Below are 27,685 nucleotides of genomic sequence, written 5' to 3'. Positions count from 1 at the left end.
TTTGGGGTGCTGCTCGCCCATTGGGCAAGTAAGGCTGGGAGATTTTTTTTATCATATTTATTTTGAGGACTGCCTTCTAATTCAAGGTTTCTTTATTTTCATTAATTAAGACACTTGACATCTTAAGGTAATGATGGATGTCGTTTCTCTTTACTTATTTGAGCGGTTCTTGACTATATGGATTACTACAGTTGTGGAATAGGGCCATTTATAGTATAGTTTTGATGTCTTCAGTATAGAAAAGCCTATGAATGAGCACGGCTCGACATTCGCGGTGGTCCGGTCGCCCGAGGCGACTTGATTTGTCATTTGGCGGGTAATTCCTGTCACTAGCCAGCCCGGCTGGCTAGTTGAAAATAAAAAAAATATATGAAGCGAAGATTCAGACACACCGTCAACTAAAGCCACCACATATTAAGCGCGTGCCGTGTCTGTGTTAATCGATGTGTTTATAGGCAGGACGGAAAATACCGAAGAATTCCGAATCACATCGTGTATGAGTCGGGCTGTCGGTTTTTTCACTACTGCGCATGCATATAACGCGTCTTGTTGAATATCGCGGTAATCACGTTATCAAATTCAATAGATGTGGCCACATTATCGCCCATTTAAACACGTGTTTTTGTTGTTTACATCTACATCTGCCAAAGCTACGTTGCGATGTGGAATTTTCTGAAAGGTGTACAGAAACCGCCAGAGACGGGGACAAAGCGGCCTCGGTCTGAAGAGGAGAAAAAGGCCGCCGATAAAGCGTACGAGAAGGAGAAATGACACAGGACTTGTAAGCAAACGTGGGAGCAGGGTAGGCCTTGGCTGCGATATGATTTTTATGGAATAATTAATTTTTGTTCAAGTTGGTTCCTAGTCAATATCAGGGATGGCAATTTTCCGCCAAACGGCGGAAATCCGCCGTTTTGAATTTCAATTTTATCATTTTTGTGGAACGTCTAAATCCGTAGAGAAAAGTTTTAGGGGGGGTTAGGTACCTAACTTTTATTGCTGCTACCGAGATTAGTGTCAAATCGTATCGAAACCACATGTCTCGCGAACAACGGAAGCTTCTATATCGAGTGTAACAATGAACAAGAGGGCTCTGATTGGTCCACTCTACATCCGCTGTACACGCACTTCCGCTTCCCTACTTTCCCAGTTTGGTTTGTTTTCACGACCGGCATTTTTTTTTTTTTTTTGCATTATATTTTTTATTCAAGAAAGCTGAAGTGATATGCATTTAGTTACAATATCTTGAATTAGATTCGTTTTTTTTTTCCCCCCAACAACCAAACCCCACTCACAACACTCGTATACTGCTGTGAAAGACAAAAAGAAACACATAAGTATAGAATGTCAAGTTAAATAGAATACACTGACTGTGCAAAAAGTTAAATAAATAACTTGAGAAAATAAATAGATAAATAAATAATAATAACAAAACAAACAAACAAGAAACATATAATTGTCAATAATAATAATACTAAAAACAAAAAAATAATATAAATAAAAAATAAATTAGGATAATAATGACAGACAATTGGGTCATTACCTATTCATAAACATGTCATTAGTTAGGCCGGATCAATAGTATATCTCAGGGCTTCATAGGTTTATGGAAGGGTTTTAAGATTTTTAAAGTGCTCAATCAAAGGGTCCCATGTCTTGTGAAATTGTCTTGTTGAACCTCTAGTAAAGTATTTAATTTTCTCTAATTTCAAGAAAAACATTAATTCAGTGAGCCAGACAGACGCTTTAGGTGGTTCAGGGGTTTTCCAATGTAAAACTATATTCCTGCGGGCTATCAAAGATGCAAAAGCAAAAGCATTCATCTTGTCAATGGTTAGTGTGTGCTCGTCAACCAATACTCCAAAGATGGCCATATCTGCAGATGGTTTTACTTTAGTGTGAAATGCATCATTGTGTTTTACAGATAGATGACCAAAATTCAATTAACTTAGGGCAGGTCCAGAACATATGAGTCATATTTGCTGGCGCAGAATTGCAGCGCTCACACCTGTCATTAATATTGTCATAAATTTTTGAAAGTTTAGATTTAGTGTAGTAAATTCTATGAAAGACTTTGAATTGTATCAGGCTAAGCCGGGCACAGGACGATGTTCCATTAATTCTTTCCAGAGCACATTCCCAGAAATATCCAGGAATCTCAAAACCAAGTTCTTCAGTCCATGCAGTTCTTAGCCCATCTAATGATGTTTCCTGAAGAGAGGTTATTATATTGGAAATATTTGCAATATGGCTCCCCAAATGCGTAGGATGACGCAAAATTTTCTCAAGTCCTGAGTCTGCTGGAAAGTCAGGGAATGCTGGACTCTGGCTTTGAATAAAATGGCGGACTTGGAAATATCTGAATAAGTCAGATTTCTGTAAATGGAATCTGGCAGAGAGGTCATGGAAATTGGCAAAGATGCCATCTATATAGAAGCTGTGGCAGGCATTCAAGCCCTTCCTTCTCCATACATTGAAGGTATGGTCTGTTCTGGCGGCAGGGAAAAGATGATTGTTACAGATAGGGCTGTATATAGAAAATTCCTTTAGTTTGAAGTGTTGTCTGAATTGTGACCATATCCTCAGTGTAGCGGATACCACTGGGCTAGAAGTGAATTTGGAGGGTGACAGTGGTAATCCAACAGTGACCAAAGCAGGAAGTGACGTAGAGGTGCATGAGTTTGCCTCAATCTTACACCAATCCGGTTGTGGATTTTGGTACCAATATATGACTTTTTGAATATTAGATGCCCAATAATAGTTTCTCATATTAGGTAGTGCCAGGCCCCCCTTATCCCTGGGCCTTTCTAAAAACTCTCTGCGTATTCTAGCATTTTTATTTGCCCAAAGAAAAGATGAAATTAATTTATTTAAAGATTGGAAAAAGGATTTAGACAAAAATATAGGAAGACATTGAAACAGATATAGAAAACGAGGTAAGACATTCATTTTTATACAACTAACTCTACCTGGCAGAGATAGGTATAGGCCAGCCCATCTCTTAAAATCAGCTTCCAATTTCAGCAAGAGGGGTTTGAAGTTATTCTCATAGAGATCTGGGAAGGCACGGGTGATATGTATGCCTAGATATTTAAATCCAGACTTTGATACATGGAAGGGGAACGCATTGTCTGGTAGCTGAAGGGCCAGATGATTAATGGGAAAGCATTCACTCTTAGAGAAGTTAAGTTTGTAACCAGAGAAAAGTCCAAAGTCATTAAGGATGTTAATAATATTAGGAATGCATGATATTGGATCAGAAATATACAAAAGCAAGTCGTCAGCATATAAAGAGATTTTATGTTCGATACTAAACCTGCGTATACCATAAATGTAGGGAGTTGTCCTAAATTTTATTGATAAGGGTTCAATAGCTATTGCAAATAGAAGTGGACTCAGGGGACAGCCTTGGCGTGTACCCCTTGAGAGAGAAAATTGTTTGGATGATATTTTGTTAGTAGTTACTGATGCCTTAGGTGATGTGTACAATAAACGAATCCAGGATATGAAGTTTGAGCCAAAGCCAAATTTCTCTAATACAGTAAATAAATAAGCAAATTCCACCCTATCAAATGCTTTCTCCGCGTCCATGGAGACGACGACTTCAGGAGTCTCTCTGGATGCAGGGGAGTGAATAACATTGAGAAGCGTACGGATATTAGTGAAAGACTGGCGACCCTTTATGAAACCAGTTTGTTCTGTTGAAATGATAGTTGTAGTAACATTCTCTAGTCTTGAAGCTATCAGCTTAGCTAAGATTTTAACATCAACGTTAAGCAAAGATATAGGTCGATATGACCCACAATCGTTCGGGTCCTTGCCTGGTTTCAAAATAAGCGAAATGGAAGCCTCTGTTAAAGTTTGCGGTAAATGTTTCTGATCAAAAGAGTGATTAAACATATCAAGGAGCAAGGGAGCGAGTTGAAAAGAAAACTTTTTATAGAACTCGACAGTATAGCCGTCTGGCCCAGGTGACTTGCCACTCTGCATTTTGCGAATGGAGTCAACTACCTCCTGTAATTTAATGGCTTCTTCAAGGCTGTCTTTGGCTTCTGTATCTACTTGTGGGAAATGAATGTTGTCTAAGAAAGTCATCATGCTAGAGTTATCATATGGGGCAGAAGAAGTGTATAGGTTGGAATAGAAATCTCTAAAAGTGTCATTTATCTCTATTGGGTCTATGGTCAGGGATTGTGATATGGTACGTATCTGAGGTATTAAGCGAGATGCAGATTGACATTTAAGTTGGTAAGCCAGAAGACGACCTGCCTTATCTCCATGTTCATAATAGTTTCCCTTTAGCCAAAGCTGGTGTTTTTCCGTTCTTTCAGTTGACAATAAGTCATATTGGGCTGTCAGTGCAACTCTCTCTTTATATAGCTCAGGAGTTGGGGTGATGGAATATTGTTGGTCAACGTGTCTTATTAATTTCAGTAGTTCGCTTTCTTTTTTTCTCTCCTTGCTGCATGAAATAGAATAAGAAATAATCTTCCCTCTTATAACAACCTTGAGCGTTTCCCATAATATAGATGGGGATATGGATTCAGACCTGTTAAAGTATATGAACTCTTCTATTGCTTTGCCAATGATTTCACAAAAGCGACTGTCAGACAGTAGGGACCTGTCTAATCTCCAGACACCTGGTTGTGTGACATTTTGAGAGAAAGCAATATCCATGGACACTGGTGCATGATCAGATTCGACGATTGCATTATATTCGATCTTCTTTGTGAAAGGGAGAAGTGTCTTATCAATGAGGAAGAAATCAATACGACTATACGTGTGATGGACATGTGAAAAGTAGGAAAATTCTTTTTTTTGAGGATTTAAGAACCTCCAAGGGTCAACACAGCCCGTTCTGTCGTTAAACTCAGCAAGAGCTAAAGACATTTTAGAGCGTACCACAGTCCTAGGGTTGGAGCGGTCCAGAGCTGGGTCCATACACGTGTTGAAGTCGCCAGCTATTATAAGCTTGTGTCTGTTTAAGTTTGGGAAAAGAGAGGTAAGTTTATGTATGAAGCTAACATCATCCCAGTTTGGGGCATAGACACTTGCTAATATCACTGGAGTGTTAAACAGTAACCCAGATACTATAACAAATCGTCCTTGGGGGTCTGAGATGGTTTTAGATGGTGTAAACAAAATTTTTTTATGGATCAAGATGGCAGCCCCCCGTGATTTATTATTGAAGTGAGAGTGGAAACTCTGTCCTATCCAGTTCTTCTTAAGCCTGATATGGTCTGCTATTTTCAAATGGGTCTCTTGTAAGAAAATAATTTCTCCATGTAGCCTTTTTAAATGAGAGAAAATCTTCGCCCTCTTATTAGGCCCATTCATTCCTTTCACATTCCAGGTAATGAAACGTGTTGGCATTACACCTATATCCGCCCTGACATTATTTGTGTTATGCGTCATGTGACATGTTTAAAAAATTAAAAGAAATAAAGAGTGGGATGTGCTCCCCAAAGCGTCTGTCAATACCAAACAAAAACTTAGTAAAGAATAATAAAAAAGCAGTACAAAATCCCTGATCAATAGGAGAAAACAATGATGCTTCCTCAGGAATAACCCTCCCATTAACCCCAAACATAACAAATCCTATGCCCGCCCCTTGAACATGGGCAGACTGCAGGCTCTCTTCTAACTCCTGAACCTTCCGGTACACCCTCTTCCTCTAAGCTGTGGAGAACCTGTGTCCTAATAGCATTGATAACTGGTAGTAAGTGAAACCATCTTCAAATTAAATTTTAAATGAAAAAGCACACGATAAATATATTACCGACTAGTCTATACTGCAGTCCCGTTCACTGTTAAATTAGGGAAAAGTAGTCCATGACCGTCGGCAGACAGTGGCAAAGCGACATCCAACATAGGCTATCAGTTGACAAACTCCTCAAAGAAAGACAATAAGAATGGAGGGAGAAAAACAGAAAAAAAAAAAAACAGGCAGCCTTAAGGCACTTACCAGGGAAAAGTGAAGAAAGGAAGAAAGAAAACAAAAAAGCTCGGTTATTTGCCAATAATGCTCATCAGTTAGTTTGACTAAAGTGCGCTGGTTAAAGTTCGAGAGTACTGACATGTCAAAACGTCCTTCAAGCTGAGAAGCGGTCTCCCTCCATCAGGCCTCCTCCATACCAACCACCTGTCGATCGTAATAAGCCCGTGCCTCCTTCGGTGTGTTGAAATTGAATGTCTTTCCCTTGTGGAAGACTCGTAGTACAGCTGGATAACGCAGGCGGAATTTGACACCTTTTTTGTAGAATGCTTGTTTAACAGGGTTGAAGTCTGCGCGTTTTCGTGACAGGGCAGCGCTGTAGTCTGGATACATTCTCAGTGTAGCGCCTTGATAGGTGACTGTGTTCTGTCTTGCCCATTGAAGTAATCGCTCCTTTTCCTGGTGACTTTGGAAACATACCAGGAAGGGTCGCGGTGTTGGATGGACATCTTGGTCTTGGTCGGATTTCGTGCCCACTCTGTGCGCGCGCTCCAGAACTGGAGCCGAGCCAAATAGCGCATGTTCGCCGTCGCTGGTGACCTCCATAATCAAGTTCGCCACAAAGTTAACTGCATTCTCTACACCCTCGCTGCTCTCTGGAACATTTATAATCCTCAAGTTATTGCGGCGTGATCTGTTTTCCAAATCTTCGATCCGATCCAACAGTGTCGCATTTTGGGTTATCAGAGCTTCCACAGCTGGCTCGAGTGCACATATCTTATCAAAATTATCACCTGTACGTGATTCGGCCTCCGTCAGTCGTTGTTGCACAGAGTTCACACTTTCTGCCAAAGCCTTCATTGTAGTCTGTAACGGCACCAGTGAATCTTGAATAAGGGCAGAAATATCTTCTTTCAAACTTTCTCGCTGCTTGGCCAATTCTTCCACCAGCTGAGTCATGGTTATTCCGTCGCTTTCGGGAGAGCTAGCTTCTGATGCCATGGCGGATAGCTTACTAGCCACTGTGCGCGTGGTCATCGTCGAAGAAGCTTGTTTTGTTTTGGAGGTAGCCATTCGCTTTTCGGGGTTGTTTAATGCTTTAATGTGCGTTAATCACACAAGTCCTGTGGTAAAATATTACATTTGGTCACATAAGTTGCAAATTCGGTCAGAGCTCTTCACACACGCAGCCTACCCCTTCATGGCCCAAACCGGAAGTCCCACGACCGGCATTTTTAAAAACACGAGCGAAGATGGAGCAGCACGAAGAGCGGTTGATCGAGGAAGTGAGGAAGTACGGACATCTATACGACTCCAGTTCTAGTCATTATAAGTAACCGGAGGATAAACACTCCACTAACCACACCCACCAACTACTCCTAGCGACTTCGCGCCCCCTTGCGTTGTGCCGGTGAATAACTTTAGATACTTACTTATTTTTATCATGTATTTTTCACACAATATACATGTAAAATGGCTAGAAAATAGGTAGAAGAGGCTAAAAAGGCTAAAGCTTCAGGGGGGCCCCCCTGAACCCCCCGTTCGGAGTTTCAGCTGAAATAAAATTTTCCTGTTGCCATCCCTGCAATATGAAGCTCCTAATGCTTTCTCTCTCATAAATGGTTAAATACAGAAAGCATGTTGGACATATTTTGGGTGCTATAGTCATGATAGTAAGTATATTTGTTTTCAACACTCGTACACCAAGTTGCCAAGTTTTCCAATATATTATTATTTGTTGATATTATATTATGGTGCTCTGTGTTGTTCTCATTTATGTATTTAACAACAGTATCAAAATACTCGGGTCTTGAAATAAATGCACATTAGTCATGAACAATGGTAACTACTCTCGTGTTATTTTTGACAGAAGTAAAATTCATACATGAACAAATTTTGGCGAGTTGATTTTCTGTTTGGCGAGTTACTTTGGAAGGTAACTAGTCCGGCTGGCTGGTGGAAAAAAAAAAATGAATTTCTAGGCCTGATGAGTACACATGTCCAAACTTTTTTTTTTTCTTTCTTCACTGGTACTGTTTCCCCACAAGACTAGGGTTTTTTTCATAGCTGTTGCAAACATGCATGCAGAGTAAATTGACTCTACCTGACCTTGTTTAATAGGAGTTATGCTCTTGTAATTTTGGGTGTATAACCGACAGCTTTTGATTTCGGTTAACATACCAGTCTGATTATTAATGAGCTGTTAGTCGGCATGTACACACGGCAATTGTATTAAAATTACCTTTTGTTTTTACTTTCCTCTCTGCGGGAGGTGGTTCAGTCTCCAGTGAAATAGCTGACGCAGTGTTCCTCTCTGACACATTGCCAACTGTTTGATAGTACAGACATTGTAATGAATTCCAGATTGCTGACTGGGCATTGTGGTGAGAGTAAAACTGCTCTGTACATTTCCACACGATCAAATTAATGCCATCAAACATTAACCCTGAATCACTTAACTGTTAGACAGCTGTCTTGCTATGAACAGCTTACAAGAGACCTCCTGTTCTTCCCTAGCTTTCATTCATGCTAGCAGTGTTAGCAGTGCTTTTGTGTGGCCAACAAGGAAGTATTGCTTGAAAAATCTTTTGGTAAAGTCTGTTAGTTTAGTTAAAGGTTTACATTTAGTAAGTTTTCATGTTTTTCTGTACTAGCTACAGTTGTGGTCAGAAGTTTACATACAGTGACTTGAATGTCATGGCAATATTTGGGCTTTCAGTAATTTCTTTGAACTGTTCTTTTTCTGTGGCAGAATGTACAGCATACATCTTTCTTTAATTAAAAAAAAGACTAGAATTTGGTGCACAAGTTTTAATTTTCTTTAGCTTTTCCGAAATCAACACAGGGTCAAAAATTTGTATACCACGGCTCGAAATTCGCGGTGATCCGGTCACCCGAGGCGACTTAATTTGGTGGGTAATTCCGGTCACTAGCCAACCCGGCTGGCTAGTTGAAAATAAAAAATATATATGAAGTGAAGATTCAGACTAGGGCTGTGCGATTTATATCGAATATACTCGATATTTCTCTGAAAATTCTGTGTGAAATACATAAAATTAGTATATCGTAACTATCGAGTATTTTATGGTCATCTGCCGACTTGCATTTGTTTAGTGTGTGTGTTGTGTTTGTTTAAAACATTTTCCGGTGGTTTTCTCCCTGTCCCTCAGGCAGTAACATGAGAGGCTGCCTAAGGGTAAAAAAAAAAAAAATGTCACACACTCGCCAACCAATCCCAGGCGACATCTAGGTGCTGAAAGGAACTTGCGGGAAGATTTTCTGGTTTCGGTTTACAGCGCTGACTCAGTTCGTGCAATCGCTGGTGTTGCATAGGCTACCGTGTAAGCTCTGTCAATTACAGCGACAAATTAAAAATGGAAGCGGACGAATTGGTTCCTCAAAGAACTAGTAAGGGGTCAGTCATCTGGCTTTTTTTTTGGATATCATGAGGAGGACGTAGAACAGCAAATGCCAATTTGTAAAGTGTGCAAAAAAAAAACCTGTCATCACGAAAGGCAGCAGCACTACAAATATGTTCCATCACCTGAAAACTCACCCGGTACAGTATAAAGAGTCTCCTAAACTCTGAACTACTTGCCCATGAGCTAAACAAATGACCATAGCGGCCTCGTTCTCCAAAGCCCCCCCATATGAGAAAACGAGTCAGAGATGGAGAGCTATAACGGATGCAATCACTAACGTCATTGCCGAAGACATGATCCCAGTTAGTATAGTGGAAAAACCAGGCTTCCAAAAATTACTAAACACACTCGATCCCAAATATGAGTTGCCTGGTCGCAGACATTTTACAGAGAAGGGAATACCGGAATTATACACATCTGAGAGGCAGAGCCAGAAAACATTCAGTTCAAAAGTGTGCAAAGAGAAATTATGTTTTGCAGATCTCTCTCTGCTCTCCCTCAATCTCTCTCTCTCTATTGTGAGTGTTCCAGTGGTTCTCAGTAGTCAGGTTAATAGCTTGGAGATCTACCTCTTTTTTTAAATAATTTAATGAAAGGGCACTTTTCTTATTTAGGCTAAATGTCTTTCTCAGTGTTGAGCTTGCACTTTATTGATTTGAGCTCTGAGCAGCTCTGTATTGTATTGCCCCTTTGTTGCAATTTTCAAGATTTTTTCAGTTTGTGCCACATCTTTGTTGAATAAAAATAGTCTTATTTCAATTCAACTGTGATTAATCACAAACATGAAAATTTAAAACGTGTTGTTGAAAACCACCTGTAAAGTTAACCAAGAATGTTATTTAATCTGCAGGGATTGTAGTGAAAACAGTAAAGAGTAAAAGTTAGATTTCATGGGGTCCTTTAGAGGAGATTTCAAAATATCGTATATCGTGAAATGGAGAAAATGTATCGGGATATTCATTTTTTCCCCCCATATCGCACAGCCCTAATTCAGACACACTGTCAACTAAAGCCGCCACATATTAAGCGTGTGCCGTGTCTGTGTTAATCGATGTGTTTATCGGCAGGACGGAAAATACCGAAGAATTCTGAATCACATCGTGTACGAGTCAGGCTGTCGGTTTTTTCACTATTGCGCATGCATATAACGCATCTCGTTGAATATCGCGGTAATCACGTTATCAAATTCAATAGATGTGGCCACATATCGCCCATTTAAACATGTGTTTTTGTTGTTGTTTACATCTACATTTGCCAAAGCTACGTTGCGATGTGGAATTTTCTGAAAGGTGTACAGAAACCACCAGAGACGGGGACAAAGCGACCTCAGTCTGAAGAGGAGAAAAAGGCCGCTGATAAAGCGTACGAGAAGGAGAAACGACAAAGGACTTGTAAGCAAATGTGGGAGCAGGGTAGGCCTTGGCTGCGATATGATTTTTATGGAATAATTATTATTTTTTTCAAGTTGATTCCTAGTCAATATGAAGCTCCTAATGCTTTCTCTCTCATAAATGGTTAAATACAGAAAGCATGTTGGACGTACTTTGGGTGCTATAGTCATGATAGTAAGTATATTTGTTTTCAGTACTCGTACACCAAGTTGCCAAGTTTTCCAATATATTATTATTTGTTGATGTTATATTATGGTGCTCTGTGTTGTTCTCATTTATGTATTTAACAACAGTATCAAAATACTCGGGTCTTGAAATAAATGCACATTAGTCATGAACAATGGTAACTAGTCTCTTTTGTGTTATTTTTGACAGAAGTAAAATTCATACATGAACAAATTTTGGCTAGTTGATTTTCTGTTTGGCGAGTTACTTTGGAAGGTAACTAGTCCGGCTGGCTGGTGAAAAAATATATGAATTTCTAGGCCTGTATACACTGAATTATTAATTCAGAGGTGCTGAAACTTCCAAAATGTCTATCTGGCCAAGGCCTCTTAACTTCCTGTTAGTGATCATGATTGACTACAGCTGGTAGCTTCTCTGTGCTTTCATTAAAAGGGTTTGTTTACAGCATCCACTGGATTGACTAACACAGTAAAATGGGAAAGTCCAAGGAGCTCAGTGCAGATCTGAGAAAGAGGATCGCAGATGTACACAGCTCCAGAATGTTTCTTGGAGCCATTTCTAAACAACTGCAAATTCCAAGATCAGTTCAAACAATTGTATGCAAGTTATTGTCATGTGTAGTCACTTTGCCAAGTCACTTTGCTTCAAGAAAACCCAAACTGTCACCCTCAGCTGAAAGGAAATTGGTTTAGATGGTCTGGAACAACCCGGGAGCCACCATGGCACAGTCCTTCCATGAACTGCAAGCTGATGGATCTCTGTCTACAGTTCAGTGAGTTTTATGTCACCATGGACTAAGAGGCTGCTATCCAAGAAATAACCCCCTGCTCCAAAATTGACACTTTCAAGCTTAACTAGTTTGCAACTGACCACATGGACGAAGAAAAAGCCTTCTGGAGGAAAGCTGTATGGTCAGATGAGACAAAGATTGAGTTGTTTGGCCACAATGACCACCATGTACCAGCTGGTGGTGGTGGTAGGATCATCATGTTCTGGGGCTGTTTTGTTGCCAGTAGAACTGGTTCATTGCACAAAGTGGATGGGATAATGAAGGAGGAGGACTACCTCAGAATTATTCAGCATAAACCATCAGAAACTTGAACACGACTTGGGCATTACAACAGGACAATGAACCCAAATGCATCAGAGCTGGCTGTGGAGGATAAAGCAGGCTAACATTAAGCTTAAAACAAGTCCTGACTTCAGCCCTATTGAAAATACATGGACCGTGCTTATAAGTCGAGTCCATGCCAAGGGAAAAAAACAAATGTAATTGAATTCTACCATGAAGAGTCATGAAATATCCAACCAGAATTCTGCCAGAAGCTTGTTCATGGTAAACAAAAATGTTTGATAAAGGTGAATCTTAGGTGTGCTGTATGTAAATTTTTGACCATGTATGTATAATTTTGACCCTGTGTTGATTTCAGAAAACCCAAAGAAAGCTAACACTTGTGCACCAAATTCTAGTGGTTTTTTTTTTTTTTAAATTAAAGATGTATGCTGTACATTCTGCCACAGAAAAAGAACAGTTCGAAGAAATTACTGAAAGCCCAAATATTACCATGACATTCATATCCAAGATGACATTCAGGTCACTGCATGTAAACTTCTGACCACGACTGTACATTTTCAGTGACATGACTTCTTTTGTAAATGGTCCTACAAACAATTTTTGAATAACTTGGCTCATATCCAGCCTGATAAGAGGTGTACTTTCTACTTCCTACTTTTGTATGAGCATGCGCGGGCTGAGTCAGTGCTGTTGCGTCAACCAAAACCTTTTGGCTTTTGTGTAAGTTTAGTAGTGCTGCTCGGCATGGTGTTGTACTTTGTCTTCATGGCACTATAATTGCAAGGCACTTTGCACTGCACATGTTTTGAGTGACAGGTAGAGCCATCGCCCATCTTGACAAGCTCGGTCCACTAAGATGATTTACCATTAATAGCGTATTAGTAATAGCTTTTGTGTGTGTCAAGTATGAAAAGTTGTTGAACAACTGCGGCTGCTCTATGGTTTGTTTGAAATGTAGAACAGAAGGCTTGTTGCTGAAACCATTGACCTCTGGAAGGGTAAGAAGGATTTGATCTGGAAATATCAACAAAACCCCCTTGGAGAAACTATTCATAACATGTCTGTTCAGTGTTGCATGTGTTTGGCAAGAAGAGTTTTTAGATGATTGCTCTGTTCACACACGGCCTTAAGTGTTTTTTTTGGGCTTTTTTCACCTTTATTGGATAGGACAGTGTAGACAGGAAATGAGTGGGAGAGAGAGAGAGAGAGAGAGAGAGAGACGGGGAGGGATCAGGAAATGACCTCGAGTCGGAATCGGATTTATGGTATGGCGCCTTATCCACCTGAGCCACGACGCCCCCACACGGCCTTAAAGGAACAGTCCACTGTACTTCCATAATGAAATATGCTCTTATCTGAATTGAGACGAGCTGCTCCGTACCTCTCCGAGCTTTGCGCGACCTCCCAGTCAGTCAGACGCGCTGTCACTCCTGTTAGCAATGTAGCTAGGCTCAGTATGGCCAATGGTATTTTTTGGGGCTGTAGTTAGATGCGACCAAACTCTTCCGCGTTTTTTCTGTTTACATAGGTTTATATGACCAGTGATATGAAACAAGTTCAGTTACACAAATTGAAACGTAGCGATTTTCTATGCTATGGAAAGTGCGCACTATAATGACAGGTGTACTAACACCTTCTGCGCGCTTCGGCAGCGCATTGATACGGAGCTCAGATATCAATGCGCTGCTGAAGCGCGCAGAAGGTGTTAGTACGCCTGTCATTATAGTGCGGACTTTCCATAGCATAGAAAATCGCCACGTTTCAATTTGTGTAACTGAACTTGTTTCATATCACTGGTCATATAAACCTATGGAAACAGGAAAAACGTGGAAGAGTTTGGTCGCATCTAACTACAGCCCCAAAAAATACCATTGGCCATGCTGAGCCTAGCTACATTGCTAACAGGAGTGACAGCGCGTCTGACTGCGTCTGACTGACTGGGAGGTCGCGCAAAGCTCGGAGAGGTACGGAGCAGCTCGTCTCAATTCAGATAAGAGCATATTTCATTATGGAAGTACGGTGGACTGTTCCTTTAAGTTGAATCTGACACATTTCTTCTTCTTGACTAAATTATTATTTTTTTCTGTGCGCTCTGTATTGTCTGTTTTTAAAACAACCGCTTTCAACCAAGTGTCATCTGTGTTTTACATATTGAATGCATGATCTGCTTTCCAGTTAATACAAATGTTCCTCTTTTTTTTTTTTTCAGTGATGAAAGTGCAACATCAGACTTGAAAAAGCTCCCCGTGTTTCCCACAGCTGTTTTAAAGGAGCACCCATCCCTGGCCTATTGGTAAGAAACCTGCCAACGTTTTAAAGGACCATTTGAGTAATTTAAGCCTCTGCTCACAGGTTTACGATCAAACCGCCTTAAATTTTGCTCTGACGGCCCTGTAATTATCATTTTTCAGCATGTTTAATTGTAGTCTGGAAGTGCAAAACTGCAGGCTCCGATGATGGACGTTTCTTTAGTGCAGCCAGATGCAATGTGCTTCAGTGTACCATGCATGAAGTAGTCTCATGAGCCAAATAATCCTGGTTGGGTGCAGTATTTCCTAGATGTACAGTAGAAGTTGCTTAGAATAAAAACTTCTGAGGCTGTTCTAATTTTATTCCAGTGTACATTGTTATTCCTCCATCCCGAATCATAGTGGCTTATAGGAGAACGTGTGTCGAGGAACACCTGTGTGGGGATGCGTGCAGAAACAGCTGTGAAGACAAGGCGTGTGTGTGTGTGTGTGTGTGTATAATTAGAGCTTATACTAGACCAGAGGGTGGGTGTTTGACAGGACAGATGGCATTTCATGGATGAGGCACTCGTGTATGAAGAGTACAGTCTTAACAAATGACACATTCATAGTTCAGCCGAGGATTCAATTACTGTTCATTTTGTATGTGCAGGTTGTAATACGTCTTGTGTTCTCTCTCTCTCTCTCTCTCGCTTTCTCTCTCCACACGCACTCTTGCTCTCTCTCCCCCTCCCATCTTGTAGTGAAGACCGAGTCATTGAGCATTACAAAACTCTCAAAGGAGTAACCCGAGGGAAGGCCATCACACAGTAAGTGCCCGATTTAATTTCTCGCCAACACACTGTATTGGATATACCTGGAACAGATATTTAGACTAGAGAGGTCTACGCGTGGTCAGTTTTGATTAGATTTAATCTGGTTTAAGGCTGCTTTAAATGATGTATAGATGAGTTAAGTAGTAGCCTGTTGTATGGTAAACAAAATGTTTTTGCCTGATCGATTGCCCGTTTTCTGATGAATGTTTATTTTATCCACAGGTATCTTTTGTTAGTGGAATCTTTACCTTCTTATGGTGTTCATTATTATGAGGTGAAGGTATGCCGATATTTAGTTTGTGGAATTTTTTTATTAAACCTATTTTTCAGACTTGGCAAAGCAACATTGTAGTTCATAATCTGATCTGTGGAAAAGTGTTAAGTTAAACCGATAAAGCTCATTAAAGTTGACCGAGGAGCTCAAATGATTTACTGACAAACAATAGTATGTGCTTTTTGATCTTATTTCATTTTGATATTGCAGCTTACCTAGCGAGTAACTTCTTTCTTGAAAAATTTCCCTTTCACAGGACAAGCAGGAAATTCCATGGTGGTTGGGGATTGGCTACAAAGGCATTGCCCAGTATGACCACCAAGACAAGCTAAAACCCAGGAAGGTAGGTTACAGTGAACAGCAGAGGAGACTGACATTTTCCCTTTCACCTTTTCAATGCTTTATCTATCCCCATAAGTTAATGTTTCACCCAACTGCAGATATGCACACTACAAGGCAAATCTGTGACGGAAAGTTCAGAGGAAGCAGAGAATCCATATCCGTTTCCCATGCCACATACTTTTAGATGATCTTTGAGTACAACCCCAATTCCTTAAATTTGGGATGCTGTGTAAAAGTAAATAAACAGAATATGATGATTTGCAAGTCTTAGAAACCCTATATTTGATTGAAAATAGTATGAAGACAAATCAAATGTTGAAACAGATTTTGTTTTTTGAAAAATATATGCTCATTTTGAATTTGATGTCGGCAACATGTTTCAGAAAAGTTGGAACGGGCAACAAAAGACTGAATGTTGGGCAATGCTTTAAAAAAAAAAAACTAATTAGGTTAATTGGCAACAGGTCAGTAAGATCATTGGGTATAAAAAGAGCATCCCAGAGAGGCAGAGTCTCTCAGAAGTAAATATGGGGAGGGGTTCACCGCTCTGTGAAAGACTGCGTGGGCAAACAGTGCAACAATTTAAAAATAATTCATCGACGTAAAATTGCAAAGAATTTGGGGATCACATCATCTATGGTACATAATATTAAAAGATTCAGAGAATCTGGAGAAATCTCTGTATGCAAGTGACAAGGCTGAAAACTGACACTGGATGCCTGTGATCTTCAGGCCCTCAGGTGACACTGCATTAAAAGCAGACACGTGTCTGTAGTGGAAATCACTGTATGGGCTCAGGAACACTTCAGAAAACCATTGTCTGTGAAAACAGTTCATTACTGCATCCACAAATGCAAGTTAAAACCAGATATAAACAATCTCCAGAAACACCGCCACCTTCTCTGGGCCCGAGCTCTTTTACGATGGACTGAGGCGAAGTGGAAAATTGTCCCAAGGACTGATGAATCAAAAGTAGAAATTCTTTTTAGAAATCATCCTCCAGGCTAAAGAGGAGAGGAACCATCTGGCTTGTTATCAGTGCACAGTTCAAAATGGTATGAGGGTGCGTTAGTGCACATGATCTGGGTAGCTTGTACATCTGCGACGGCATCATTAATGCTTGAATGATGTGCAGGTTTCAGAGCAATATGCTGCCATCCAGACAAAATCTTTTTCAGGGAAGGCCTTCCTTCTTTCAGCAAGACGGTGCCAAACTGCTTTCTGCACATATTGGCTCTGTAGTAAGAGAGTCCAGGTGCTAAACTGGCCTGCCTGCAGTTCAGATCTGTCTCCTATTTAAAACATTTGATGCATTAGGAAGCACAAAATATGGCAAAGGAGACCCCGAACTGTTGAGTAACTGAAATTGTACATCAGGCAAGAATGGGACAACGTTTTCTCTTTCAAAACTACAGCAGTTGGTCTCCTCAGTTCCTAAGCGTTTAGTGGTGTTAAAAGTAGAGGTGATCCAACACAGTGGTAAACATGCAGATCTGCATTCCAACAGATCTGCATTCCAATATTTCTGAAATGTGTTGCTGACATCAAAACGAGCACACATTTTTTCAAAAAACAAATTTCTGTTTCAAGATTTTAATATTGTCTGTACTATTTTCAGTGAAATATTGGGTTTCCATGATTTTGCAAATCTTCACATTTGTTTTTTGTGTTTTACACAGGGTCCAAAATTTATGGAAACGGGATTGTATATGTAACTGTCTTTGGAGAAACGGAGATCAAAATAGTATTAAAAAAAATCTGGATTGTCTACCATCACACCTTCCAGCCTTTACATTTTGCATATGAGCATCAGAGTACTGCTATGAGTTATCACTCAAAAAGGGCAGTCTTGGGCCCAATTCTAATTTCTACCCCTTCCCCTTGGCCCTTCCCCTTGAAACTGAGCTACAAGGGATAGGGCTTGAAATTCAACCCCTACGTATTGGGATAGCCCTTCAACGATCGCATACGTCATCGCGTACCTCCGTCAGCGTTTACGTTAGCAAAACGCGACCAAATGCGTCATTGGCTGCGACCAGCTGCTCCAGTCAGAGCCAGAACCAGAAATCTCTGCTGGCAGGGTGTGATTTGTTAACTAACACCACTGAATGGGATATTTTTGGCGCTTCGTGCACCACATCCGACAGAATGAGGTGTCAGAACACTCATGTAAACAATAAAAGCGAGAATAACAGAACAAAACATACGCAGTCAAGCAACCGAAAACAATACTCACTCCCAAAGCTTTTTAGCAGCAGCTTGGATTTCAGAAATCGCTGCTCATTCTCAGCTCGAAAGCGAATCAAGCGGCGTGTTTCCTCTGGATGACAACTTAAAACACGTAAATAATGGAGAAAATACATTTATGACAATCTTTCGCCGCGGGAACCGCCATCTTTCTGAAATCCGCATGAAATCTCGCTGAAATCCGCATGGCATTGTGGGAAATCACTCAAACCCCTTCGTTCGGAGTCAGCTCCAGGAAAATCTCCGTTTGGAGGGGTACAGAAGCCCTACCCCTTCCCCTACCCCTCCGCGTTAACTGGGATTGGGATACTCCTACCCCTTCACGTGAACGCGCAAAATGGAGGGGAAGGGCCAAGGGGTTGGTCCAAGGGGTGAAATGGGATTCGGCCTTGGTCTTTTTTTTTCTCCACCAAAACAAAATGGCGTTTCAGCAAATTGACATGTGAACCTGGAATGATTGTCTGTTTTAGTCGAGATATAAACTGCTCTGGTGATCATGCACGCACAGCCTTATTTAACAATTATTCGCCAATATTCAGTGAGCCTGAGGTGGATAATTGTTTTAGTATGAATACACTGGTGATTTATTTAAAAAAAAGAGTCATTGAAAAATTTTCTTTTTTTTTTATTTTCAAAAGCGGCGTGTGAATGTAATTCACGCAGACTTGTCACTTATCTGTGCTGACTTGAAATACTTTTTTTAAATTGACAAAATAAATCACAATATTCCACCTTACCTTTGAATAGTTTTAGACCAAACTTCGTAGCATCTTTAATGCTTTTAGGAACAGCTTTTTCTTTCATGATATTCGTAATTCTTCGTTGCTTACAGTGAAGAAGGTAACGGTAACGAAGTGATTGGCCGCCCTTTTGTCAAGTTGCTCGAGGTGATTGGTCAAAATTCGGACTATTTCTTGATAATCGGCGCACACGATTTTCTATAATCACCTCCGTATTTATACTCGCCTCATCTCATTATCTGTAGCCGCTTTATCCTGTTCTACAGGGTCGCAGGCAAGCTGGAGCCTATCCCAGCTGACTACGGGCGAAAGGCGGGGTACACCCTGGACAAGTCGCCAGGTCATCACAGGGCTGAGACACAGACACAGACAACCATTCACGCTCACATTCACACCTACGGTCAATTTAGAGTCACCAGTTAACTTATCACGGGTAAATTCAGGAGCAAGATCAATGTAATTCTCCTATTTTATATTAAACTTGGTCGCATTTTGTATAATTTTTTTTTTACCTTGCGCAATACCAGAAATTCAGTTGAAATCAAGCCATTTGAGGTGAATTGGTCCGCCTCTGAAAAAACTTGGCATTTGGATTTCCCGACAAACATTGATTTTCGTGACGTCGCATGCGGGACGCCTCCCTCTGAATCCTACGTCAGCGCTGGTTCGTTAATGAGAAAACGACCTGGTGTTTTTCTGCAAATTTCTTCGTTATCGCGTAATTATTAAAATGGTTAACAGATGTATTGTAGGAGGGTGTAGCAACACCAATCTTGATGGGATTAGTACTCATCGTTTTCCAAAAGACTGGACAATGAGGGAGAAATGGGAGCGCTTCGTGCAAGGCACCCGGAAAAATTGGCTGCAGACTACAGCATTATTTGCGGTGCTCACTTCATAAAGCCCGATGACACTGAGAACTATTTGCAGTGGGAAATGGGCTTCAAGAAGCAACTTGATCTGAAAAAAGATGCAATTCCATCTGTTAGAAGGCCCAAAGCAACACCGTCTCCATTTGTCAGCATCACCAAAGGAGCCAGCTGTGTTCGTCTCCCCTGACGGAAGGCGAAGTGCCGCATCCACTGAGGCCCTCGAAGCCGAGGACCAAGCAGAGCCGAGAAAAAGACCAAGAAAATCGGCAATTCACAAGTTGACTGTTGCCAGGGTAAGAAATAATTCTGACATCTCATTATATTCTTCATCCAAAGGTGAAGTAACATTGCGCTCAGGTGACAATTCCATATTTCAATGCAAAATCGCCAGCTGCTAAACTTGGTCTACACAGGCTGTGGACTGAAACCGTGCAAGCTCATGCAGCCTGCTGGCGCTTCCACAGGTGACGTCACGAATCTGGCTCCAGGCTCCCTTGGGATTTTTCCAGACGTGTTTGTTTTATTTTTTTCTGCTGTAGACAGATGGCCTTGTGCAAAATTGCCCGTGTGTGTAAAGGGACATACTTTCATTAAAAAAAAAAATTGGTCCAGGATATGCACTTTAAGGTCCTTGCTATAAAGTTTACTTTTTTTTTCCTCCTTTGTTGGTGGTTCTGTGCATTTCTGCAGGACCTGTGGCATAACGGTTTATTTCTGGCATGCGTTAGTTGACTGTAGCTGGGTGTGTCTAGTGGTGCCGCGTTAACGGGCATCTCCTGGTCTGTACAGCCCACATCTTTAGAGACATGGTGTAATTGTGGAGCTTGAAGTCAGAGCAGGGACTAACGCTGGCACCATGCCAGCCACAGACACGGTTTCTGAAAGGGGTCTTGGCTCATGTGGTGCTTCCCTGCCAACCTACTTTTCCTCCAGCAAAGCGGAGGTGTCGATAGATAGGGGGTTGAGTCGAAATGTCCCAGGAGCACTTCCTTTTCTCTCACTCTCATTTTCTTTCTCAACCAGCTCTTCTCCTGGCAAAGTTGTAGCAGTGACATGTGAAGTTTGGGGGGGGGGAGCAGCTCACCCCTCGTTTTCCTCCGTCTTCTATTATGCCTTACTCTCTGGCATGGTGGGGTTTTTTTTTTTTTTGGTACGTTCTTTTTAAAAGTAGCCCCTCACTCGGTTGTCAGAGTGCACCCAATCAGCCTGCCAGTGTTGATTGTGCTTGCTGTCAACACTGGCTGCCTTTGTATCTTCCCAGCCCACTACCAGCAGATTGCTCTCATTATGCAAATCCACCCTAGTCACTGTGCTCTTCACTCAGCCCAAGTAATAAAACACAATTAGTGTCTGGCAGAAGGGCTAAGAGAAAAGAGGATGGGCTTCGCAGCTGGGCCTGTCTCACATGAACAATCTATTGGGGGTTGTTGCATTAAAAAGCTTTTAAAAAGTGCTTTTTCCCGCACTGTAAAATCATGGGCTGTGAAAGCAACCACTGCAGAACAAAGGTGTGGGATTTTTCCCCCCTCCTCTTTGTATAGTAAGTACTGCAATAGTGTTAGTTTAATTGCATTTTTGAGTGAATGGACTTATTTCTTCTTAAATTCTAGACATATTTTTAGCTAGCCTGGCAAGCCAGACTAAATGTGAATATTTAGTCTGGCCTCGCTCGTAGACATTTCCGAAGGGAGTGGGAGGAACAAACCGCTGTCTTTCAAACTGTCTCTGTGCGTATAGGCCAACGCTCTGACCAATCAGCGCAACTGTGACGTAGTCAGAGCGACAGAAAGCAGTGGGGGAGACCTTGAAATAAATAATTTTTCAAAATGCGTATTAATTAATAAACAGGTTCTAGATATTAAGAAGTTTGGAGATAATGACCACAAGTTTGGAGTCTGTACCACATACACCCCCCCCCCCCCCCCCCCCCCCCCCAAGTGTTTTTCAAGGGTTTGCTTAAACTGTGTTTGAGAGTTTTTATTTAGTGGTGTTTGGTGAAATAATTTCCCTTAAATTTAAAATAACGGGAAAATAAGAAACAATCAAAAAGTAATGTTTCAAAGCTGTTTATTAATTCTTCGTACTGCACAAACTAGCCCCATCCTTTTGGCTACGAGCGGAGCCAGCTGGTAGATCAGACTTTTGCCATAGCCGGTCGGCAAAACAGCGAAAACGTCCTTCTTGAAAAGGAATGAGCGGAGAGCCTCTTCCTGCTCATGTTTCAACGAAAACTCCAAGTCTAATTCTTCTAAAACTGATTCCAAAGCGGAGTCAAACGCGCGCTGTTCACTAGCCGTAGCCATCTTTCCTGCTGCGCTTTCTCCAGCGTCGCGCAGCTTTGTCGTCACTCCTGCAAAAGCCCGCCCAAAGAATCCAAACAAAAACCTTGCTTTGTGATTGGCGGGCACGATTTGATGCCTGGGGTGTTTTGTTGATGTGGTGCGAGGCTAGACCCACTCGCTAGGCAAAAATATTTTTGGCCGCTAGGCGGGTGGGTCTAGTTTACTAGGCTAATTTTTAGCAGAAATTAAAAATGTCTGATATGCAGTTTGTGTACTGTTATATCAACAATGTTTTTGATAGTTGTTTAAACTTTATCCTTTATAACTGAAAATAACTTGTCCCTGTTCAAATTTAGCATTAAAGTGCATATTCTGGACCAATTTCGTGTGTTTTTTTTTTTTTTTTTTAATATATATGAAAGTATGTCCCTTTACACACTCATCCAGAAGGGTAATTTTGCACAAGGCCATCTGTCTACAGCAGAAAAAAATAAAACACGTCTGGAAAAATCCCAAGGGAGTCTGGAGCCAGATTCGTGACGTCACGTGCGGAAGCGCCAGCAGGCTGCGAGAGCTTCTCATGGTTTCGGTGCACAGTCTGTGTAGACCAAGCGCTCCCATTTCTCTCTCATTGTCCGGTCTTTTGGAAAACGATGAGTACTAATCCCATCAAGATTGGTGTTGCTACACCCTCCTACGATACATCTGTTAACCATTTTAATAATTGCGCGATAACGTTGAAGAAATTTGCAGAAAGCCACCAGGTCGTTTTCTCATAAACAAACCAGCGCTGACCTAGGATTCAGAAGGAGGCGTCCCACACGCGACGTCACGAAAATCAATGTTTGCCGGGAAATCCAAATGCCGAGTTTTTTCAGAGGCGGACCAATTCGCCTCAAATGGCTTGATTTCAACTGAATTTTTCTGGTGCTTCGCAAGGTAAAAAAATTGCAGAGAATGCAGAATGTGACAGATATTTGACCAAAGTTTAATATAAAATAGGAGAATTACATTGGTCTCGCTTCTGAATTTACCCATGATATGCACTTTAAGTTCAGATTAAGCGAAAGATTTTTCCCTGATGGGTTTTCAGTTTTAATATATCGCGGTTAGCAATTTAATCATGCAGAACCATTAGCCTAAAAAAAGGCAGGGGAAAGGAGCATGTTCATTATTTCAGTTTTAAGGAGAGGTGTTCAATATCAGGTCTGCAGTTGGGAACTGTGGCAGTCATGAAAACTCAGCTGGATGGTAGATTTTTAAGCAATTCTACAGTAATTTGCTGTAAACAGGTAAAAAAAAAAAAATCATGTTTCAATATAATTGTGTCTGGTATTTTCTGTCATGTTGGGCAGGAGAGCGCAGCAGTGCACCAGTAAAAAATAATAATAAATGAGCCAGAATATTTAAGCAATTTCTAATCACCACAGTGAACATTATTTGTAAAGCGTTAGGTTTGACACTTTACTGTTGACCTATTTACTCCTTTTGAATCAATGCTTTTTTTTTTTTCCTCGTTATAAATAAGAACCTGGCAGCTTAATATTGTGTAAGTACAATGATGTCGTATAATATTCGTCAAAGAGGGAGTTTTTCAGCTCTGTTCTAATGATGGCGGCAATATCAGCTCATCGGTCCAAAAGGATCCGAGCTTTCAGGTCTTCCATGTTGAGTTCCTCGGTGTCTTTGCGGGAGGAGGCAGGTGTGTGACTCCAGTCTGTAGATGTACTCCGTGCCGAGGAACCATCAGGCCTAGCAGTAGATGGTCCATTGTACTTGAATTTGCAGCGCCCCGAAGACATTACAGGCATAAAAAAAAATCATATCTCTGACGCACGGTGTACTTAATTATCACACCGGCTTTATGCAGCAAAGATTATAAAAAAAAGTGTTGCTTTTATTTTTGAAAAAATGCAGCAGTTGAGCAGGAGCTCTGCAACACACATCTTACTCCATTGCTTGCTCACTCGTGCCCCGTTGATGCCGTATAATATTGAGAAGTCAATATCTAGTAGCTGTCTGAAGACAATTCCTAGTTAAACAAAATTCCTAATTCCCAATAAAAGCATTATTCACATCAGCAGGTGCAGTGTGTGTGGCCAAAGTAAAATATTTGTAGCAGACAAGAAGTTAACACTTACCAGGGTGGTGAGTGCGGTTAGATTTCCTGTCATTTACAGGCATGCAATTTTGTCGCGGATCCGCGAAAATTTGTGGATTTGAATAAATTTTGTGAAATGCCAAAATACTCAAAAATCGGGAGAGGTGTTGACTTGCGGTAAATGTGCAAACCTGATATTTGCTATTTTGCATCCGATTCCGTGTCCTGTTCCGTGTTTTACGGACTGACCTCGACTCCGATTACACGTGTGTAACGAGGTTTGTGATTGGAAGAAAATGTGTCATGCGTTAGTAATGTAGCCAATCGGCGACGTGAATATATTGTAGCTCGTTCTTGCTTGTTCACAACGTGGTAACCACATTTCAAAGTTAGAAAGCGAATATTTTGAACAATGGCAAAAATTATTGATGGAAAAGAAGAAAACCGAGCAAGGGAAGTTGATGGTGGGTGCAGGGCGAAATAGAATTGGGAATGGTGTTCAAAACCGTTAAGTCGTTTATAACGTTAAAGAAATGGACACCACTGCGGGCGAATATTACCGGAAAGTTGACATTGCTGGTAAATGCAGGTGCGTCTTGTGTGATGCAGAGACTAACTGTGCTGATCGTGGTTGCGTTGCCCTGGTCGACCATATCAAAACAAAAGGACACGCACGGAAACTGTATGAAAAGCGGTCGAATCATCAACTGCCGAGTAATTTTTTCACTCGTCGCCGGGAAGATGCACAAAAACAAGATTTGACACGTGGCATTAGCCCTGTTTACTCACAGGCCTCGGAAAAGCCTGCAGCTCCACAGTCTCAGCGTCTGACACCGTTTGTGGACAGGAAAGCACACATTGAGGTAAGAAACCACTTTTTGCCGGGGTTTTTGGCACTTTCCTCTTAACTGTCAAACAATGCAAAGAATATAATGTATCCTAATTATAGAGAAGAGTTTCAAATTTAGAATGAAATGCTACTGATTTGACATTTTAGATTTAGTTTTGAGTTATTTACAATTGCAAAATCATGAAAATACCTCACTAAAGTAATTTTACGCAGATAAAACTGATTAGATCTACTGCAGGCCAAGTTTAACTAATCAAATGTAGTTTAGTGTACATGTGAGTCTTCGTAATACATAATAGAACAGTTAGTGAATAATAGGCTATAGGCCGATATGCTTTTGCATGAAACTGTTAATGTTGTGCTTTAATGCGTCTCGAATTTAAATACTGTACATGTTGATATTAGCAGATATGTACTGTGATTTTAACTTCTTTTAAAACGTATTTTTTCAGGCTTTAATCTTCGCTTTTGCTGCAGAGGAAACTCTGGCCATGAGTGATGTAGAAGGTCTTGTAGCCTTGTGTAAAGAAGTAGCTAAAGATAAAAAAAAAAGCCTTGGATGCACTTCACATGGCAAGAAGTAGTGCAACTTACAAGCTGATTCATGGACTGGGGAAAACTTTGAAAGACTGTTCACTGGAGATGATTTAGATCACAACCATTCAGACAGTGAACCACCCAAGAAAACGAAGCAGCATGCTGCCAACTTAGGATGTGTAATTTTTCAGCAGTATAATAAAGTTACGAGCTATGAAATGATGTACGTTGTGTTTTTGTGTTAACTAATTTTCAAAAATGCTCTCCTGTTTCAGTAAGATTTATTGAAAATAAACTTATCAAACATCATTACCATTTTTAGTAAGTTTTAGTAGCCCTCCACTAGTCAGAGGAGTGGAGCCAGTCGGATGAAATACTCCTCAGTGGTCGTGAGATTTCTTGAAAGTGTGAAAAAATTTGTTCTTGTAATTTGAAAGTTTGCATGCATTTTATTCTAAAAGTTTCTCAAATATTTTTAAAATATGTGCTATGAATTCTGTGAAAAGGTCTTGGCTTGACATTTTTTTTTAAGATATCCCCAGTGGCATGCCTGCATTAAAGGGTGCCTGCAGCGAAAAATAAACACAAGCTAGAAATATTACACATTTTGCACAAATGCATTTTGACTACCCTGTATTGTCGCACTGTCTCATAAAGCAGTGCTTTTAAAATTCTTTTGTTTTCCCATTCACTTACACTACATTCAGACTGCAACCTGAAACGACCCATATCCGATTTGTTGTGAAATCCGATTTTTTTGTTAGGCCGTTCACATTACCAATTATATGAGACTTGTATGCGATCTCCAATATGAACGGAAAACGACCCAAAAGTGTCCCGCATGCGCAAATTGACACGTAATTGAGGTATTTCACCTGACGTCACAGGGTCACGTGACGCCCCGGTGTCCACCATTTTGGACGGCAAGCTAGCTAATGTCAACAACAGTAGCTAGTATGTTACTGTAGCAATATTTACGTTCAGTCATTTGGATGACTGTTAAAACCTTTCAGTCTCAAGTTTTTCCTTTACTGGATTTACTAGTTTACTGAGCTAGCGCGCGATGGCTCCCGGCCCGGCCGGCGAGCGCGCGATGGCTCCCGGCCCGGCCGGCGAGCGCGCGATGGCTCCCGGCCCAGCCGGAGAGCGCGCGATGGCTCCCGGCCCGGCCGGAGAGCGCGCTAGCTCAGTAAACTAGTAAATCCAGTAAAGGAAAAACTTGAGGCTGAAAGGTTTTAACAGTCATCCAAATGACTGAACGTAAATATTGCTACAGTAGCATACCAGCTACGATGTTGTTGACATTAGCTAGTGCTAACAGCTAGCTGCTAGTACACTGCTACAACACAGACACCGACCCTAATAATACAGTTCTTGGTCATTGCCTGGTAACAGCAAATTTATAACGGGCCATGTCTCAACAGACTAAGAAGTTATTTCAATGACATTTAATAACATTTTGTTTTCCTGAGGACCGAAAGTAAATGAAAATGTGAACAAACCTTAGCTGTAATCAGATGGTGACCACCGGCTCCAGGGACGACCCGCTGATGTAGGCATGTTACCCAGCCTGACACAAAATATTTGTAGGCATCCAAACTCTTATACGCTTTCAGATCAATACCTGTGTATGGCGATGGGTTTTTAACAACATAGGTATACAGATCATGTGGGCCGAAGTCAGGTAAAGACGAGGGCTTCGTGTACTTCCGTACGTCAGTGAACAATCCTGGTGGAAGCAGGTAAACGTCGTTCTCTAAGCCTGCTAACCTCAATTTTTGCAAATACCTCTCCCTCTGCTCGCCCTGTAAATGCCCTACATCACTGGATAGTGAAGGTGTTTTCTGCATCTCGCTCCTTTTTCTTTTGTTTTTCGTTTGTCGCCTTCCTCGCATTCAAACTGATTCGAGCCGTGCCGTCCAAAATGGCAGCATCACATGACTTGGTCACGTGAGTGAAATACCTCAATAAGCACATCGTGTGCTGTGTGTGTGAGTGAGTGAGGGTGTCTCTGTGTGAGAGGTTGTGTGTGTGTGTGTGTGTGTGAATGAGAGTGTCTCTGCGTGAGAGTGTGTGAGAGTAAGTGGGGCCGTGGCAGCAACCTCCGTTGAAAGATTGATTGAAGTGCGCATGCTCTCTACATAAACACTGTCTAGTGCAGACATCCCAAGTCTCCCGGAAGTTCCGGGAGTCTCCCACATATTGATAGTGGCTCCCTGATGCCCGCAAATTGGAGAATATCTCCCGGAATCTAGAGCAAGTGAGCAAGAGCGTGCACGCGAAACATTAATGTCTGCATCGCGCATATGATGGAGTGCGAGAGAGACTGTGTGAGCCTGTTCATGTAGCGCATTATGTCATTGTTGT

The 27,685-nt window shown here is 41.2% G+C and overlaps 1 protein-coding gene across 10 annotated transcripts in view; it reads left to right on the top strand.

The window, feature by feature from the left end:
- Nucleotides 1–27,685, top strand: part of frmd4ba (FERM domain containing 4Ba) — a 176,459-nt gene that overhangs the window by 120,182 nt on the left and 28,592 nt on the right. For all 10 annotated transcript variants that reach the window (XM_060919235.1, XM_060919232.1, XM_060919238.1 and 7 more), the window contains 4 exons: nucleotides 14,219–14,302; nucleotides 15,002–15,067; nucleotides 15,296–15,353; nucleotides 15,604–15,690. In XM_060919235.1, the coding sequence (XP_060775218.1) occupies nucleotides 14,219–14,302; nucleotides 15,002–15,067; nucleotides 15,296–15,353; nucleotides 15,604–15,690 (295 nt within the window). The remainder of the gene's footprint in view (nucleotides 1–14,218; nucleotides 14,303–15,001; nucleotides 15,068–15,295; nucleotides 15,354–15,603; nucleotides 15,691–27,685) is intronic.

The sequence above is a fragment of the Neoarius graeffei genome, chromosome 4, assembly GCF_027579695.1.
Source record: "Neoarius graeffei isolate fNeoGra1 chromosome 4, fNeoGra1.pri, whole genome shotgun sequence".
Taxonomy (NCBI): Eukaryota; Metazoa; Chordata; class Actinopteri; order Siluriformes; family Ariidae; genus Neoarius; species Neoarius graeffei.
The sequence above is the reverse complement of the archived record's forward strand: the minus strand, read 5'-3'. Positions and strand labels throughout refer to the sequence as shown.